The sequence below is a fragment of the Xiphophorus maculatus genome, chromosome 24 (assembly GCF_002775205.1).
Source record: "Xiphophorus maculatus strain JP 163 A chromosome 24, X_maculatus-5.0-male, whole genome shotgun sequence".
Lineage (NCBI taxonomy): Eukaryota > Metazoa > Chordata > Actinopteri > Cyprinodontiformes > Poeciliidae > Xiphophorus > Xiphophorus maculatus.
In genome coordinates this window covers 2,602,418-2,620,831 of record NC_036466.1, presented here as the reverse complement: position 1 = coordinate 2,620,831, position 18,414 = coordinate 2,602,418, and the positions used below count along the sequence as shown (strand labels likewise).

The window sequence follows — 18,414 nt, the reverse complement described above, 5'->3', positions numbered from 1 at the left end:
GGGTTTTTTTAGGGATGAGAAATGGACATAAACAGCCGTACTATCATTATTATTCAGTCATATAGATTAATCAACCTATCACCTGAAGGTAAATAAATAAAGTTTTTACATTGTAATTGAAAAACAAACCAAATGTAAGGTGATTCATTTAACATACTCAAAAGAAATCTGATTCTGTTCATAAAAAAAGAAGATATAATCCACTGGTTGGATGTGGGCATGACAGACGCACTACATTTGACCATTTATCGCTTAAAAACGTATTATTTTTATGTTCTTTAAGATTTGACTCTCTGAAAAACAACTTAAAATAATCAAAGTTTTATTTCTTTTCCAAAGAACTCAGGTAAACAAGCATCTTTCTCTACTCAGGACCTTTGTTGAGGGATGAATTAAGACAGCGAGTTAAAAAATGTATTAAATTAAAAATGCAATAAATTTGTTTATTGTGATTCCTTTGTGTTTGTTTTAGCTGCTCAATAAGAAACAAATTGTTATTAAATCTGTATATTATCAAAGATCCAAGACATTAAAAAAAACTGTTGAGTTATTAAGAAAAACTATTTTTTGGGGTTAGTAATTGTTTTGTATTTTGTTGGCCAAATCTTTACCATCCTTCACTTGCAGTGAGCCAAACAAATTTATTTCAGGGGCCAAAAATGACCCCTGAGCCACAACTTTTACACCTCTGAGTTAAGAAGAACTGCAGTCTAACGCTAACTTGTTGATTATTCTGCTTGCAGCATGTTTTCTTTGATTCTTAACATGTTGTTTTGTGGTCAAAAAGGCAGAATTGTAAACTAAACAATGTAAACCCATCACTTTGGCTAGCAGCATGACCAAATTTAAATGAATCTGAGTAGCCGCGGATGCTAATTTAAACCCTGCTGACAGTATGCAACAGATTTTTCGATAGGATAATAAATGATTCTGATAAAAGTTTAACTTTAAACTTGGGAAAAAGAAACTTTATTGCACTAAAAGCCCCAAATTTATGTTTTTCATGAATCTGATAAATGTATGAAGTGGTACATTAAGTGCTGGGCACAACAGCTAGACAGAAATATATTCCTTATTATTTTCTTACTTTAATTTCAGTCATTACTAAAATGGCTGCATCGAAAAGCTGAACTCCTTTGATTTTTTTCCCCTCATATTGTCCTGGTGTGCGCAGAGTACCTGAAGATCCTTGAGTCTCTGCTCCATAATGGGATACTCTGTAACAGCTGTTGATGGGATGGAAAGTTTGGCTTCGCACTGCTGTAACCATGCCAACAATGCAGATATGGTCTCCTTATATCGAGCCGGGGGCAAGCTTTCCAAAACTGCAAGCAGAAAAGAAGAGAGAGGCTGAAAGGAAGTCAAGGCTTGTAAGCAGGAAAAGCTCACCCAGTCCTCCATCTTCTTGGTGTTTTTAATCAAATGCTTGGTTGAAAATCGTTACAGGACAAAAGCAAATGCTACGTCTGTTTAAATTGCATCGAGTCATTGCTGTCGAGAACATTTCAAGAGGCCAAAAAGGACTCCTGCCCTTTCTGTTGTTTCCTTGTGTCTCCAAAGCCAATCCGACAATAAGCCAATACAAACACATTCGGGCAATGAATCAGTGAGTTGACCAATCAAAACAGTCTCCCTTTGTTTCTCAATTACAGTTGCGTTTACATTGACCATATAGTTGCAATTTGGCATTTTGAAAATGAATTTGCTCAATGGAAAACTCGTTTTTCGGTAAAAAACGGTTGGCCCTGGGATGAGGCTGTATCAAAACTGATGTATTCAGCTTCACACAGTCAACAACCGGATGTTGCTGCTGGCGCAAACCACAGAGAAGATGACAGGAAGTGGTAGGAGGATATCGACAAAGTTTTGCGCAGCTACTGACAACTATGTTCATGAGTTATCAATGATTAAAAGCATCATGTCTACAGCTCACCCTGCGCTGAAATTTGCTACAAGTTGCGGCTAACAACCATCTTTCCGTTCTCACCCAGCTGTAGCTGCCTCTCTCTGGCCCGCAGATCCTCCAGCACCTGGTGGTAGTGTTCTTTGAAGGCAGTGATGTCGGCATCCAGAATGGCAGACGGGTCCTCCTCGCCTTCCTTTTCGTCTTTCAGCTCCTTCAGACGCTTTTCCAGGAGGTCAACCTGGGGCTGGAGGGAGGACAGGCGAGCAATCTCCTCCTGACGACACAACAGAGTAAAGTGGAGGAGATTTAAGCCAAAAACCTGAACATTGTTGGATCTAGTAAAGTTCTGGATTTTAACTTTCAATGCCCAACAATCTTAAATCCTTGAAATATCAGATCTAGAGGTGTAATAAGATACTGCACAGCTTAAAGATTCTGTATTTTTAGCTGCTTTATTCATAACTGATTAACTGCTATCTGGTTGTAACTGTCTACATCTGGTGAGCTATGTACTGTATATGCTACATTTAAGAACGCTAGATGTGAATATGAGCTTTAGCTCGACAAATTGTCACATCTATGTCTAAGCCTTCTATTTTTGCTGTAGTAAAAGAAATAGCTTAAAACTATTGTGATGAAGCCGACTAACACATATAATACACACTATAAGAACTCCATAACATGCTCACCGTCAGCTGCTAACAATGCTACACTTAGTTTCCGCTTTCGAAGCTTTCGAAGTACAAATTAGGACTGAACTGGATTCTAAACCACTTTTACGAGATTTAAAAAATGTATCTACCACCTTTAAGAACTGTTTTCTGTGTTAGAACATTAAGGCTGCAACTAACGATTATTCTAGTAATCAAGTATTCTGACGATTCATCTATTAATTGGATAAAAACCATCAGCATATTCTGCAGATTTTTCATTTGATCACTTATTATACTTACAATATTAGAAATACATTTTAAAGATGCAAATAAATAAGTTAATCCCTTTTTTAAATGAGAAAATAAACATTTTACTGCCTAAAATCCAACAACAGCATTCTTTTAGTGAATACTTGATCAGAGCTAATTGAGTGATTTTTTTCTTCTATTAACTGGTTAATAATTGCGTTGCAAAAATAATGAATTTTCTTACTGTATTTGAACCAAGTGAAGCTAAAACTAAGCCATTTGATTGCTATGGGTGGAACATATATACAGAAAACTTTATTTTTAATCTCAAATGCAAAATGTATAATTTATTTCATTTTTTTTACAGTTCTGGTTTAATTACTACTGGTGTTGTTTTTTCAGCAAATTACCTTTTTTTATGTCTGTATACTCCAATTAATGATTAATCACTTACTGAATTTGCTGACGATTATTTTAATAATCGATTCGTCATGATTAATCCGATTAATCATTTCAGCTCTACTAGTGATTATTAACTTTTTGTAATTTTTTTGTATTTTTACAGTAATATTCTGACACACTGTGCATCCAGTAGAAGATCTCAATGTTGGAGGAAAAGCGAGAACGACTAAATAAGCTTTAAAAAAAAACCCAACCTTGACACTGCCTTTGTTCAATTTTCGGATGATCAATATAAAAACAAAAATCTGAGTTTAGCCAGTGCAGGTTGACATTTTGTGACACTGCAAGAGAACACTTCACGCCACTGTGATCAATAAAGCGACATGGGGTTGAGTGCAGCTTCCCTGTGCCTTGGTGAATCGAGTCAAGAACATTATGAAACCCCTGAGCAGCTGAAATCTTGTATCCAGCAGCAACAAACATCAATTCCTCTTGTAAAACTGCAACAATCAGTATCCTCAGCTTATGAGCATCTAATAGTGTAATTAACAGGAAGGTGATTGAATGCAGTGATAAAGAAATAAACACTCTTTCCTACCATGGTGCTGACATCAAATTCATTCGCTTAGTTTAATTATTCAAAACATAATCAAGCTGGTACATAAAAAGTTCATATGCCTCCGTCGTCGATGAGGTTGCACTTCTTGTACCTTTTGGCCGTTAGACGCACATTTCAGTTTGTAGGGAGAGGAAAAACCTTCCACAAAAGATGTCGTTCCCGTAAAAGTTGATTCTTCTCAACATGACCTCTTCAGCCAGATGATCTGAATTTTTCCAAATTATTCTTCTACTTCGTATTTTACGAAATATCTATGAACATTATATATCTATTTCTATTTTCCAGGAAAATAGAAATAGATATATATAAGATAAAATAGAAGATATTTCTATTTCATAGAAATAGAAATATACAAAATAGCTAAAATCTTCTATTTCGTATTTTACGAAATAGGGGATTTTAGCTCTTCCATTTATTAACTCTTCTATTTTGTATTTTACAAAATAGAAGAGTTAATATTTGTAATTTTAGCAGCTGGAGCTAGGGAAGTAACTTAACAAGCATTCATGCTTTTAAACATTGCTGTGTTTTTTCACATTGCAAAAACAAAAAGTCTTAGCGTATTTTTGGTGTAGTGTAATCGATTGGCAGATTATTTCATTTACAACATGGGAACAATGTCTTATGAGTTAAATAATCTGCCAATGAAACTAGTACTTTTTCTTTAATATTAAGGAATTATTGACTTAAATCAAACTCCTGCTTCTTGCTGAGAAGTTATTTGTAAGTTAGTTAGGTATTCGCACCAGAAACTAGACCAAAATTACTCAATAGGATTTTGTGTTTTTGCAATGCAGCTGTTCAGAAAGGATCTAGAAAGCAGAAAAAAATGTTTTCTAAGCCAAAGAGAATGAGTGACAGTGAAGTACTTACAAAATAAAGCTGTGACAAGGTGCATAGGGGGAGGGAAAAAATCAAATAGGTAAAAAAAGATCAAGGAACAAGAAAAGAAAATGATAGATATCGATAGATAGAGAGATCGATAATGCTGTTGTAGTTTAGTGTGAGATTCCCTTTGTAGTATTTGGTGGCTGAAAAGCATCTGAGTTGGACCTCTTGTCGCCTTGCTCACCCGACATCGGTCCAGTTGCACTTTGAGAGGTTCTGGCTCCGACGCTGGAGGCGCCTGCACCTTGAGCCAGTTCTCACTGCTGTCCACTGCCTGCTCACATTGCTCATACAAGCTGTAAAAGGCCAAAACCTGGAGCGCAAAAAACAAGAAAACAAAACACTATTTAGATCAAACTGACTTCTATTTTCATGTATTTAACAAAACATTGCATCAAAAAATTCACTTTTAATACAGTGGTTTTTTTATTACTTTCAAGGTTTCCCCCAGAAAACTTGCTAAGCTTGGTGGTTGGGGCGCGAGGGCAAGTCATTCATCCAGCGGCCCGTCGTGTTTTTGAGTTAAAAAATGTTTAAAGTTGACCGGAAATTTCAAAATATCACTTGATAATTATGTGTTATTGGAAGATTGGAGGATTAATATCTGAACACCAACTATAAAACCTTAAAAAATGCAAGCATAAAAAAAAAAAAACTTAAATAAGCAATGCTAAGTCTGGCGGGTTCACAAGTAAAGCCTGTAAAGGCTTATTATACACTGGGGGAAACTCTGACTTTGCATGTAAAATGATTTCACAAGCTAATAAAAACATTATTTTCATCATGTCCTAATATGTAGTCGTTCGGTACCTTTGTTTGGTAGGCCAGCCATGTCAGGCGGTCCGCCAGTAGGACGCAGAATCCCGCCCAGCGCTGGTTCAGCTGGTCGGCTGCCTGAGCGATGTCGTCGGCTCGGCTCCCCTCTGCAGGCGGTCGCAGGGTTTAGGAATGTTTACATGGGAAAACTCACAACAGGAAGTCCAATTCTAATTCCCGTCCAAATACAAGAAATAAAGGCTTGAAATATTTCACTCTACTTGTATATTAAAAAAAAGAATAAACAAGCAAGTAAACTAAAAACAAATATGCTTTTTGAGATGCTAATAGAAAACAAAAATTACAACCTCTTAATGCGTAGTATTCATTGTCATAATACAAACACATTTATCTTTGTGATATGGATAAGTTTTATCACAATTTTTGGCGGTGTTACTATGGTAACAATAAAAGTGACAATAAAAACTATTTATTAAGTCTTTTTTTAGGTAACTGTGTGACTGTGACTGCGTGTCACACCAATTTTAGCCCCACAAACACAAATAATGCTCTTGAAAAACATTCACGTTTTTGTAATATGCTTTTTAAAGACACCAGTCTCATAGAGAAGGGTGATTTTCAGATTAAATTCTTACTTATTAATACTTTCACTGAACAAACATTTGAGGAAACAGTAAAAACGGTCAATCCTGACAATATGGACAGTTTTGCGGATTTTTAAATACCATTAATTGTAATTTATTGTTACGGTGAATAATCAAAACTCCCACCATGCAGAAATTTATCACAATAAATGATAAACGATACAATAAGAAGCCACCTCTATGTCAAACTAATCAAAATTTTGGATATGCGTTGCATTTTTTTTGGCTATTCTGATTTAGATTTGTTTTTGGGAAGGAAAGCAGCTGGGGTGGGAGACTTTTAAAAGTGTTATTTTGGCCTGGCAGACTGTAGGAATGAGAGGCGACTATAAATTGAGATCTCTGCTTTCAGGGACACCAACAATTACACAAGGACAGAGGTGAGGACACAAAAAGATCCATCTCTGTCCCCTCTCGCTGTGTGTTTCTCCGTCGGTGTTTCTATGGAGACGAGCGGAGAGGGTGGGACAGGTGGAGGCGTTGCCATGGGGACAGACGGGCGGTGTGCATGCCTGTGTGAGAGTGTGCAGGTACCCTGCTCGACGAGCGTCTGTGCCGTGCGCGTCGCCTCCTGGAGCTTCCTGTACTTCTCTGGCCGCTCTCGGTCTATGGCCTGTGGCAAGCAGAGCGGAGGAAGAGAGAGACGAGCTCAACAGCAGAACAACAGAGAGGCTGACTGGCTCAACATCAGAGCCGTGGCTGTAATTAATTACAGAAAAGCTGGGTTCCAACCTTTCAGATTTCATCTCAGAAAAGCAAACTTCAATGCTTTTCTTGGGATTTTACGGGATGGACCGACACAGAGGACAAAGGCCTGTCATGATAACAAACTGTGCTAACCAAAACCTGCTTCACTCCTCAGGCACGATGGATGCTGAGCATTAAAAAAGGGAGCTATTAGCCGCTTTATCAGAAAGTTTCTATATTGTCTTCAGACTGTGGATAGACACCCAGTAGCCATGTTTTTTACTTATCTATACCAGTTATTGTACTGGTATAGATAAGTAAAAAACCAGCACAGAGTGTATATTTTAACACTCTGCGCTCCATAAAGTGCCGACTCACTTTGTGACAAAAATAAAGTCTTTAAGACCTTCCATAAAGTAAGGCTCCCCCCGGTTTCTGTGGCTGACACGCAAAGGGAATGTTTGGCTATTCGGGACATTAGGTTTGCTAATTTGGGGTGCGGTTTTTATGAGGTGTGGTAAGATACCTTCTGCGTTCTTATCCGAGATCTGTTCACCATCTTTAGTGTGTAAATCCGATCAAATCAAACATCCAAGCTGAGGTCAGCGTTTTTTTAGGGAAAAACTTCCCTAAAGATTTTCACTCTTCTTGTCGTTTCTGCTTCCATTTGTCTCTGATCTGGGTCGTTTTCTGTTTCGATTTAGAACTTTTAAAAGTATATTTTATTCACAACTGATTAACCTAAACTGGGCAACACTTTACCAACACTTTTTAAACAAAGTTTGACACTGTCTTGTTGCATAATCACAAGTCCTTCCAGGTCCGACTGCTAAATGAGATGCAAAACCTCGTCCTGCCCCAGCTGGGTTATGCTTTCCCAGCAGCTCAGATCTCAGCAGAATCTGTGGGGGATTATTCTCACATTGAGCACTAAACTGTTTTTTTTGTTGTTGTTTTTTACCTGGACTTTGTCGTGCAGCTCCTGAAGGCTGCCGTCTTTGCGCGACACGGAGAACTCGGGGCTCTGCAGGATGGCCTCGCCGCGGGTCATGTAGCTGTGCACCTCTGTGAAGTCCACGTCAAACCTGATGGCACAACGCAGGCGGGAGAGAAGGAAAAAATGGAAACAGATGTTCAATTTGCTGGAAATGTTGCTTTAGTGTTGTGAAGCGCAAAACAGTATGGAGTTACACGAACCAAAGGCCTTCCTGGTGTACTCATCAACAGCTTCAGTAACAACTACAAGTTCAATCTCTAGACATCCATGTTCCCATTGCTCAGTTTTGATATGCTTTGCTTTCAGTGTTTCTTTTTCGTCCAAACCTCCAGTATCCAGGACAAAAACACACATTCTATTTTCATTGATTGATCAATAAACTTTATTAATTCTTTCAATTGCCTCCTGAGTGTTCTGTATGAGAGGCAAAAACATACCTAAAAACATGACAATAACGGAAAGTAGCATTATCTTAACTAATGTCTTCCAGCAGAAAAACATGACAGCTAAACAGAAAATGAGGAAGGACATTCCATCTATGAAGAGACGAAAAAAACTGAAGCTACAAGTTCAGTTTCTCTTGTTTCTCTTGGCAAACAAGAGAAATATTCAGACAGTAACAAAAGAAAATATTAGTGGTGAAAAGTCAACATTATATGCTGCACCTTTTGTATAAAGCACCATTGATAATTAGTTTGAGATCCAGGCAAGATTACACAGCTGTGTGTGTACAAATGCTGTAGTGACTCATATAGTAAGGAAATATAGCTGATGGAATAACCAAGGGGGCGCAGTGGAGTCAAATTACAATTTAAGGCTGTTGGGCTGGTCTGTAATGAGACCAGAGGTCGCGCTAGACTTTTTTGTTCTCCGTCATTTTGACAGACGGTATATGAAAAAAAATCGGTCATGTACTATTTTTACCCGTCAGATTCTAATTATATTAACATAGGCTATTTAGCTGCATTTTTATGCGGTTTAGTTAATATTCACCTAGTTTAACCGAAATCAGTCTCCATCACACATACAGCAGATGAACTTTTTCTCTGTAGCGACAAAAATCACTGCGGACCCTATAACTTATAATAAATGAAAGTCTCCACTGAAATTACGGTCCCTTCACCTGCTGGTGTCTGAAGGAACAGTGCCTCAAAAATTCCTCTTGGTCGCATCTGCGGAGAAATCTGCACTAGTTCATCAGTCACTTGGATCTGTCTGATTCAAACCGATCAACTGAAGTTGGCGAGTTTTTTTTTTTTTACAATGTGCAGTTCGGACGTGCGCTTTTACGATGATCTTTTTTGCGCGGTCTCGCTTCCCTGAAACAGACAAATGTTACGTCTGCCGCTCTCCTTCTGGGCACAGGAGGTAATGTGAACAAGGAATTTTTTTTTTTTTTTTACTGAAACCACAGGATGAGTTAAGTTTAATTCTTTGCAGCGGCCGAGCTGAGTCGCATTGGTTGTGCAGCTGCAGTGCACTGTGCATTTTACGGTCTAATTAACTTCTGCACCTTTATTTATTTCCCCAAGATAAACTCCTCTGTTTAGACTATAAATGGATTAAGACAATATTGCAATCGCATTATTTTTTTCTGTTTTGTATGAACTGGAGACTGGAATTAAACGCGCTATTTCCATCAAAGGTTTGAAATGCTCTTCAGAACCAGACGCGCTCCAAAACGTCCGGTCCGTAACTCTTGAACACTCTGTTGTAGTTGCCTCTGCAATTAAATCTTTGCATAAAGTCTATAATGTCTGCGCTCTTGACTTGCACCAGTCAAGGATGTTAATTATAACCTGTCAAAATGACCGATGGGCTTCAAATTTTCCCGTCGTTTAAAAAACAACCAGTCTAATACGAAAAACATTCCATAAATGCGACCTCTGAATGAGACATAGAAAGTATGATGCAGCTGGGCCCTAGGAGAAACTCATCGTTTTCACAACTTTGAATCGGCCATGCCTTATGAACAAACTGACCAAGTTTGAAGACTGATGTAGCTGTGATCTTGCTTGTGGAAGTTACTGCATCTTGATGTTTCATGGCCAATAGTCAAAGTTTGACACTTAGCCACGCCCACTTTCTTTGATGTTCAAAAAGCTTAAAGAAATTAAAGCTGTCTTTACAGCTTTAAAAACAGGAGATTTCTGTAATCTAGACGAGATTGTGGAACTAAGGTAAAAGCTGTATTAATTGGCGGATAGGAACTGGGTGAAGATGGTTCCATAATGACTCAACTGGGAGCAAGATTACATCAGACTACAGGTGTTGGGTCAGTAGGAGTCAGACATGCAGATTCAGGATTATTCTGTGCCACGACGACTCCCCTATCGCTTTTTATCTTCTCCTCCTGGTGCCAACAATTCTCTTAAAGGGGCAGTGTTGTGTGTTTTCCAGCCAGGTTAACTTCAGTTGTTAAAAAAATGCTATAAATATATATATGTCAAATATTAGGAATGCACGATATAGAATTTTTGGGCGCTATCTGGTATGCCAAAACACATTTGGTCGATAACCAATACCAATACATTATTTTTTTCCTATACCTACTTATTGAAACTATATGACTTTCTCTACTGTGAAATTAAAACACTGCGTTATCTTTGTCAATTTAGCCTGCTGCCAAATGCTAAATGCTAAAAAAGGAGACTGAAAATGATGAAACACTTTCAACTTGCATTATGTTTAATGTCAAATTTATTCATGAAATTTGCTCTCTCAACGACAATGACAACACTCAAACAAATTTCATGATCTTTTATATCAGTGAGTTATTTTGATGGATTGGCCGTTGTCTGATATTAAATTGTACAGCTAATCTCGGCCGATACCGTTAGCATGCCAATAATATCGTGCATCCCTATCAAATATGGCTGAAAACAATGTTTGAAGAAAAGGTATTGGAATGCGACGGATTAGTCACTACAAGGCAGAAATACATCTGAGCTGGATTTTATTTAGGGGTATCATAGTAAAGGGGGATTAATACCTTATTATCTACTTATTACTTTCTAATATTGGACCAGACCTGACTATAATCACCTACCTGCTGAGATAGGAGAGCAGAAAAGGATGCATGAAACTAAACATGTCACATAAAGTTAGAAAATGTCAACAGATAATAACTGCTGGGCGACAGGAGTCTGAACACACACTCACCTTTTCCTGAGCTCAGAATCCACCACCACTGGTCTCTTCTTCTGAGGCGGCGGGGACTCTCGAGTGTGGCGCCAAGCCGACACCTTCTCCCTGGTGGTCACCTTGGTAACGGTCTCTGTGACCGACTGGGTCGCCTCAGACTGCTTGGTCGCGCCGGCAGCCGAGGAAAGCTGGAGGTGAAATTTGAATTTATTTGGACGAACAAGCCAAGCGGTGGTGGTTTTAGTTAAACCTGAAGCTGTAGATGTGAATGTGGGGGAAATGGGTGAACATGCTCTGTATCGGGGTGAGGGAAAAAAGGCCAGGTGAAGAAAGGGGAAAATCTAATTCCCCGTATGAGTGTCGTGTGTATGTTTATTGCGCCAAGGTACGGCCTAATGAGCTTTTAACGTTGAGTACAATTACTGGAAAATCAATGCTGCCATGGAAACGGAAATGTTCACAGCCAGGTGTCAACCTGAAGAGGTCAATACGCTAATCATCTGACTGATTATAATGGACAAGTGATTAAAAAAGAGAAAAGGATGGAGCAAGGGAAGGATGGAAAGTGCTGCTGCTGGGCAGACTGGAAGAAATGATGGATTTGTCTTCAGTCCAGGTGTGTGTGTGTGTGTTTGGTGTGTGTGTGTGGTACTTGTTTTTGTTTCCTATTTAGGGCTGTTTCTGGTAAAACCACTTACATTCTGTAAGTCACCAAACTTACTTTCCCAAGTGGAGCGTTACAGCTTTTAGTATAATATATATAGACTTTAGACTTTAGTCACTCAACTGTACATTTAAAATGTGCATGTTGAGTGAACAGCAACGAAATGAATAAATAAATAAAAATAGGTGATGAAGAGAACACAAGAACAGAAGTCTGCTTCTACACCTGCAGAAAGAGAGATGGAGAAAAAACTAAATTGATTAAAGGAGACCAGAGAGACCGATCTGATGTGGAGGCAGAGGAAGTCTCCAGGCTAATCTGGTCCAACAAAAGGTCTGTATACTTGAGGGTTAAGTAGGGTCAATGTCAAATTTATTTGTATATCACTTTTAAAATCAACAGTTTACCAAAGTGCTTCCGAATGTACACGCGTCAACCTCAGGCTTCTGTAGCACGTTTGGAGTAAAACTTGAAGTTAGCTACTTCCAGTGTCACGGATGTTTATTAGAAGAAAACAAAATCAGAGAAGGTGTAAATAAAAGGGAAAATGTGTTTTCTATGCAGGTAAGAGGAAGGCTGAATGGATTGCAGCCAAGTTGTTCTTATTGTACTTTTGTGCTTTCAACCTGTGTTATTGAACATACTGGATTCAAAAATGATGACAGCTTTTGAGAAATGTCAGTGTAATGGCCATACTGTCCAAAAAAAGCTAAACAGGCTCTTTTAGAAACTATAGATACCCTTACTTCCAAATAGTAAATTGATGCTGTTTTACATCATTGTGTAAAATGCAAAAATAAATCCTTTGCTTCTGTGTGTAATAATAAATCAACCAATACAAAGCTTGACCAACCTACCTGGGAGATGTTCATCTCCAGATTTTGGACCAGTCGGTCCCATCGCTGAGCAAAGCTGTCCAATCTGGCCTCCAGTTTGGAGGCGACTTCTTTGTTCTTGACACTGAACAACAGATCCTGGCTCATAGAGCACAGCTTATCCATGGTGGGAAGCTTGGCCTCTAGTTCTCCCTTCAGTGCCTGACAATACAGACGAAAACATTTGATACCGCCCGTCTGGGAGGCATTTGTTCCGTTCAGGGAGGTGTTGCGAACACCGGGGTGTGAAAAACTCACAGACAGACGGAGCAAACAGGCCGCCATCTCTGCCTGGTCTTTGAGGTTGGAGGTCTTGGTGGAGCGAACCAGCTCCTCCTTTTGAGTCAGCCAGGAGTCAAACAAACACTGTCAACACAGACGTTAGACTAAGATCAGTAAGGGAGTTAAATAAGGCAAAGGACAATAACAGACAGGAAGAGTATGAAGAATTAAAGAAATAAAGACAAGCTGACCGGTTCTGAGAAAATAAAGCATTTTTGATGCAGTCATGAAAAAAATGACACCCAACAACCGCATCATATCTGGACATTTGGATATTTAAAAATAATTTTGTGACAAATTCAAGGATTGTAAATGATAATAAAACCTGAAAAAAAAACATGTAAGACTTTATAAAAACGCCCAGAATATCGAAGGAAGTTCACCCAAAAGTGAACCACAACTAGGCCTGTCACAATAACACATTTTGCTGGACGATAAATTGTCCCAGAAATTATCGCGATAAACCAGAATATTGTCATTTTGAGACCATTTTCAACAAACAGAATAACCATAAAACTGGAAGACATTTTAAATAAGCAAAAATTAACAAATAAAACAATCATTAAAATTAGGATTATGAAATTTTGGTAAGCAAAATTGATTAAAATAAAATATTAATAATTTTGCTTTTCCCTTGACAGGGAAAAAAGGGCAAAAGTGGCAGGTAGTGCAAACTAATTACTTCCCAAATGTCAAATGTTTTCAGCATTTCTCAAAAATGTCGACTTTCAACGATATTAAAGGAGAGCGTCTCCTTGACGATTGTTGCTGCCGACATTAAAAATCATGTCGTACAATCAGAAAGAGACTGCGGTCCACAATGAATTCGAGTTTGTATGGGACAGGACTTGTGCAAAAATGTGAAGTGTGTGTGGAAAAAACAGAAAGCTGAAGCAGAAAGTGATCCAAAATATTCCAGTAAATCCACAGAGAATTACCTGAAAATAAAAAGCTTTAAAAGGCCCAGTCAAAGTCAGATCTTTAAATACATCTTTGCTAATTATTGAATAAATAGAGGTTAATTTTCATCCTTTAAGTGCAAATAAATCCCATTTGCTTTCAAGAGATGAAAAACTTAAGGTTATATGATTTGTATACATAGAACTTAATAGGAGTTTTATGGGATGTCCTCATTTTTTACATCAACCTGCCATTTTATTAAGGGGTTAATGAACAGAAAAAAATGATTACACTGAAGCACATTTCACTTTAAATGATAAAAATGAGTCACTGGGGCAGAAAACAAAAAAGTCGATTAAGCAAGCAGTTCCAATGCAAATCTATTTGCTGAATTTTAATTAACTCAGACTTGTTAATCACGTTTAATCCAACGCTGTGATCTTAGACGTTGCAATTATTACTTACAAAACATGAGCAAATCACATATCTTAACCCACTTAATTAATTTTTTTTACTTTCTTCACAAAGTCTGCTCTTGCCAAAGATGATGCATGTTGACCATGAAAGGGTTGGTCATTCCAGGCCTATTCAGTTTGGGATTGGTACATGATTGCAGCACTGCATGCAGAAATGGTTGGACTTGCTGTGATCGCTCCGTGGAAACGCAATTTATGCACATTTTTAAGCAACTCTTACACACCAAAAACTGAATAGACACTAGTGGTTTGAATAATGATAATAAAAAAACCTTCAATAATAACAAACAGAATATATTCCAGAATTTTCCTTGCAAAAGTAATAATTGGAACTTTTCCACATTTGTGGTTGTCAGGTTACCACAAACCACAAATATATGTTGTTGTGCTCCTAAATCCCTACAGTATTTTTCAGACTATTTGTAAAAAATAAAAATAAATACACTCTGTTAGTTAAATCCTATACAAATCTACGTTTCTTTTGCATTTCCACTCATAGAACTATGAAGATTTTTGTGGCTGAGAAGTTCTTCTCATTTCATTTTGGGAGATGGTTTTGCTAATTCACAAAAATATCAGTGGGTCTGATTGCCAGTCAGCTCACTGATTGACACGACTCTGTGTTTATTAACATGTAGAGCTAGGAAATGAAGTTTGCTAGCTCTACATGTGCTAGCAAACCAGCTACACTTGATAGCTCTACAGCTAGCAGTAGTATGATAATTAAAGAAAGACATTGCGGCAAGTGTGAACATTCATGATTTAAGCTGTGTACTTGTATCTACATCAACACCATTGATATGATTTGGCATCAATGGTAAGGACTTCAGTTAGGTACTTGAGTTTTAACATTTATATCCAACATTAACATTATACATTTCTTTTAAATAACTGTAAGCAGCTAACACAGTTATATGAAAGAAATTAGAATATTTTTGAAAAGTTCCTTTATTTCAGTAGCTCTATTCACTAAATGACAAGCATTATATAGTTTCATTTTCAAGCTTCTTCTGCTTACTAATGGAAATATTTACAACTGGAATATCATATCAGTCCAATGAAAAACATTTTCGATACAGAAATGCGAACATAATGAGAAGTATGTTTAATACTTGCTTCATGGTTATGATTTTCAAAATGTACTTTTAATCTGACAACACGAGCCTCATATAAACGTGTTCTAATTTATTAGATGTGACTGTGCATTCATCAGAGACGTAAATTTCAGAGTAACTGAACTTCAACTGGTTTACTTATTTTTTTTAGTTTGAAATTATTTGATATTCTATAAAATAAGTAATTACATTACAAATTTTGGGATTTATAAACAACAGAAATAGTCAAACATAAGGCCCCTCTGTGCAAATTTGCACTCGCACCACTTTATTTGGTACACCTTACAGTGTTGTCACTGTGAGTTTATCTAAATAGCACAGAACAGATGTTGACCATAGTACTGTACTTTTCAGTGAGTTTAACTTTTCTTTACAAGCCAGTAAAAATGAGAGATTCGAGTTGATTTGCTTGACTGATTCTCATTAAACATAGAGTAATAAAAAGAAAACATTGCCTCGATGATGATGTCACAACCGCTTACATACACCTGTGCTCCTACCTGTTCGTTAGTGAAGTGCTGCCATTTTAACAGAATCTCCTGAAGCAGAATCCAGCGCTCTTCTGTCCATCTGCAAATCGCTGCCCAGCGGTCACCGAGAACCTGCGCACCCACCCACACACCCCCACACACACGCACACCCCACACCCGCCCACACACACACACACACCCACACGCACCCCCACACACGCCAACACACGCACACACACACCCCCACGCACGCCAACACACGCACACACACACCCCCACGCACGCCAACACATGCACGCAAACATCTTCGATCAGAGTGTATATTTGGAATAAAATTCTCTTTGAGATATTTTCCCCCAGGCAGAGTAAAATTTTCATCATGTTGCCTCAAAAGGTAATTGGTTCATACTTTTGACATGCCAGATGAGCTTTTTTAAGCTGTCAGAAATGCTGTTTGATTTTGGCTTCTTGCTCCTCTAAAGTTTATATTGAGCGCAGGGGGAAAATAAACTAAGAAAACAAAGAAACAATACAAACACTGGACATGCAAAACACTGGTTCTTTCACAATGTCATTTTTTCTGCTCTTTTGTCACTTAAAATGTTACAAAACTGGCACTCATGTACAACGACAACTTTTATTATCCCACTTCAAAAGAAAATGTCATTTTTTGTTTCTATCCAGCTGATAAAGGATCAGGATGATCAAGTTAGAGAATTTATTTCTAGATTTGTCAAACATGCCGTCTACGTTTAAACATAACGCAGACTGTACTACTACTGATAATGTCTGTAGTTTATTTGAACTATAAATTTCAACAACAAAGTAGTTCAAAGTGCTTTACATGATAAAACAAACAAAAAAGACATTACAGTCAAAAAATTAAGTAATAAAAAGTTGTAATCCAGACAAGAATTAATCAATTTTTCACTTTTTATTAATCAAATGCAACCTCAAATATCATCGCGTTGATGGAATTTAGTGTTTCAGCAGCTTTGCAGTTTTCTGGAAGTTTGTTTCTAGATTAGTGGAGCATTAAAACTGAATGCTGCTTCTCTGTGTTTGGTTCTGACTCTAAGGACGCAAAATGAACAAGAAGATTTAAGTACGCATGGTTAAGTTTATCGAGATCTTATTGGGACATTAGTCCTTTAATCCTGGAAATGTTCTTTACATGATAGAAGACTGACTTTGTTACTGTCTTTATTTGTCTGTGAAGGTTCAGGTCCATCACTACACTCAAATTTAAGTGCAGAATTATGGTATCAAGACCTACTTCATCACAAATGTATGTCCTAGTCTTGAAGCTTTGTGATTGTACTCCAACAAACAAAGGAAACAAAAAGAAAAAAACAACAAAAAAACCCCAAGATGCAACAAAACAAAATAATTTCTTTGTGAGTCAACAGTGCTGCAACAATAACCCATTTAATAAATCTGACAGCAACCGGCTTGAAGAAGCCAAGCCTGAACAAAGACAGCCATCTGTGTGACGGCACTTCAACCCAGACATCGGGCTCCAATTATAGCAGCAGCAACAAACTGATGTGAAAATTAATGGCTGGAGTTGTAGCATAATCCTGTCTCATTCTTTGCGCTGTGTAGGATATAGCAGGACGCTGAAGTGAAGCATCAGCGTCGAAAATTAAGATAAACAACAATGTCCATTACTCCAGTCTGCATGCAATCTTGCTGCCAATATCTTTGTAGAAATGTTTTCTACCAAGTTTGCTCTTTGTAAAAAACAAAACAGAGCCAAGAAAATACAGCTGGTAAGTCTGCTGGGCTCACTATGGAAATCTTCTGAAACATTTCGGTCAACTTTGTTTTCAAATGTGCAAAATATATAGATATAAAAAATATGCCACAACATTAATTCTTACCAATATTTTGTTTTAGTACACTAACACCTAAGCAGCATTAGGCAACGTTTTCTGTTCTTCTAGTGACACCGATCCACACTTTGGAACAAATCAAGGCTGTGGTTCTAGCTCTGTTTTCATCCATTACATTTACATCACATTAGAGGAACCTGAAGGACGGATTCTCTACTAAGTGCTTGTGTTTACTCGCCTGGAGTTTGCTCTCCAAGGCGGCAGTCACACTGTCTCCAGTGTTCTCGTCGACAACCACCACCATGTGGGTCAGAGAATTCACCCTCACCTGCTCCATCTCCAAGTCCTCCTGGAGGAGCTGCAAAGCAGACAGAAAACACACATGGAAAATGGAATACAAAGTTTTACAATGCTACATTTTCGTCTGAGAAGAGTTACAGAGCTGTGAATGTATTTGTGCCTTTGGAGTTTTCCACTGTTCTCCGATGCTGACACAGTAGAATGTTTCAGATGATCAAAAAAAAATGTCATTAGCAGACAAAAACAAACCTGTCATGCTAAGCACCGGGGTGCCTCAGGGCTGTGTGCTTAGCCTCTTGCTGGTCACGTTGCTAACACAGAACTTTACATCCGCACATGAGCAAAATCTTATTACATTTGCAGATGGTACCACAGTAGTGGTATTCGTTCATGGGAATGATGAATTTATGCACAGCGCGGAACTTAAAATAGCAAGCAGGCTAGTGCAGAAACAACAATCCGGTATGATATTTACATGACATAAACAGGAAATAATTATTGATTTCTAGAGGTAAGAAGTTGAACCAACAG

General features: G+C 38.0%; 1 protein-coding gene across 9 annotated transcripts in view; it reads right to left on the bottom strand.

The window, feature by feature from the left end:
- dmd (dystrophin) overlaps positions 1-18,414 on the bottom strand; it is a 248,638-nt gene that overhangs the window by 95,240 nt on the left and 134,984 nt on the right. For all 9 annotated transcript variants that reach the window (XM_023329879.1, XM_023329880.1, XM_023329881.1 and 6 more), the window contains 11 exons: positions 17,822-17,941; positions 15,779-15,880; positions 12,764-12,871; positions 12,488-12,667; positions 10,985-11,154; positions 7,787-7,910; positions 6,673-6,751; positions 5,528-5,640; positions 4,902-5,030; positions 1,988-2,180; positions 1,180-1,325 (listed from right to left, as the gene is read on the bottom strand). In XM_023329879.1, the coding sequence (XP_023185647.1) occupies positions 1,180-1,325; positions 1,988-2,180; positions 4,902-5,030; positions 5,528-5,640; positions 6,673-6,751; positions 7,787-7,910; positions 10,985-11,154; positions 12,488-12,667; positions 12,764-12,871; positions 15,779-15,880; positions 17,822-17,941 (1,464 nt within the window). The remainder of the gene's footprint in view (positions 1-1,179; positions 1,326-1,987; positions 2,181-4,901; positions 5,031-5,527; positions 5,641-6,672; positions 6,752-7,786; positions 7,911-10,984; positions 11,155-12,487; positions 12,668-12,763; positions 12,872-15,778; positions 15,881-17,821; positions 17,942-18,414) is intronic.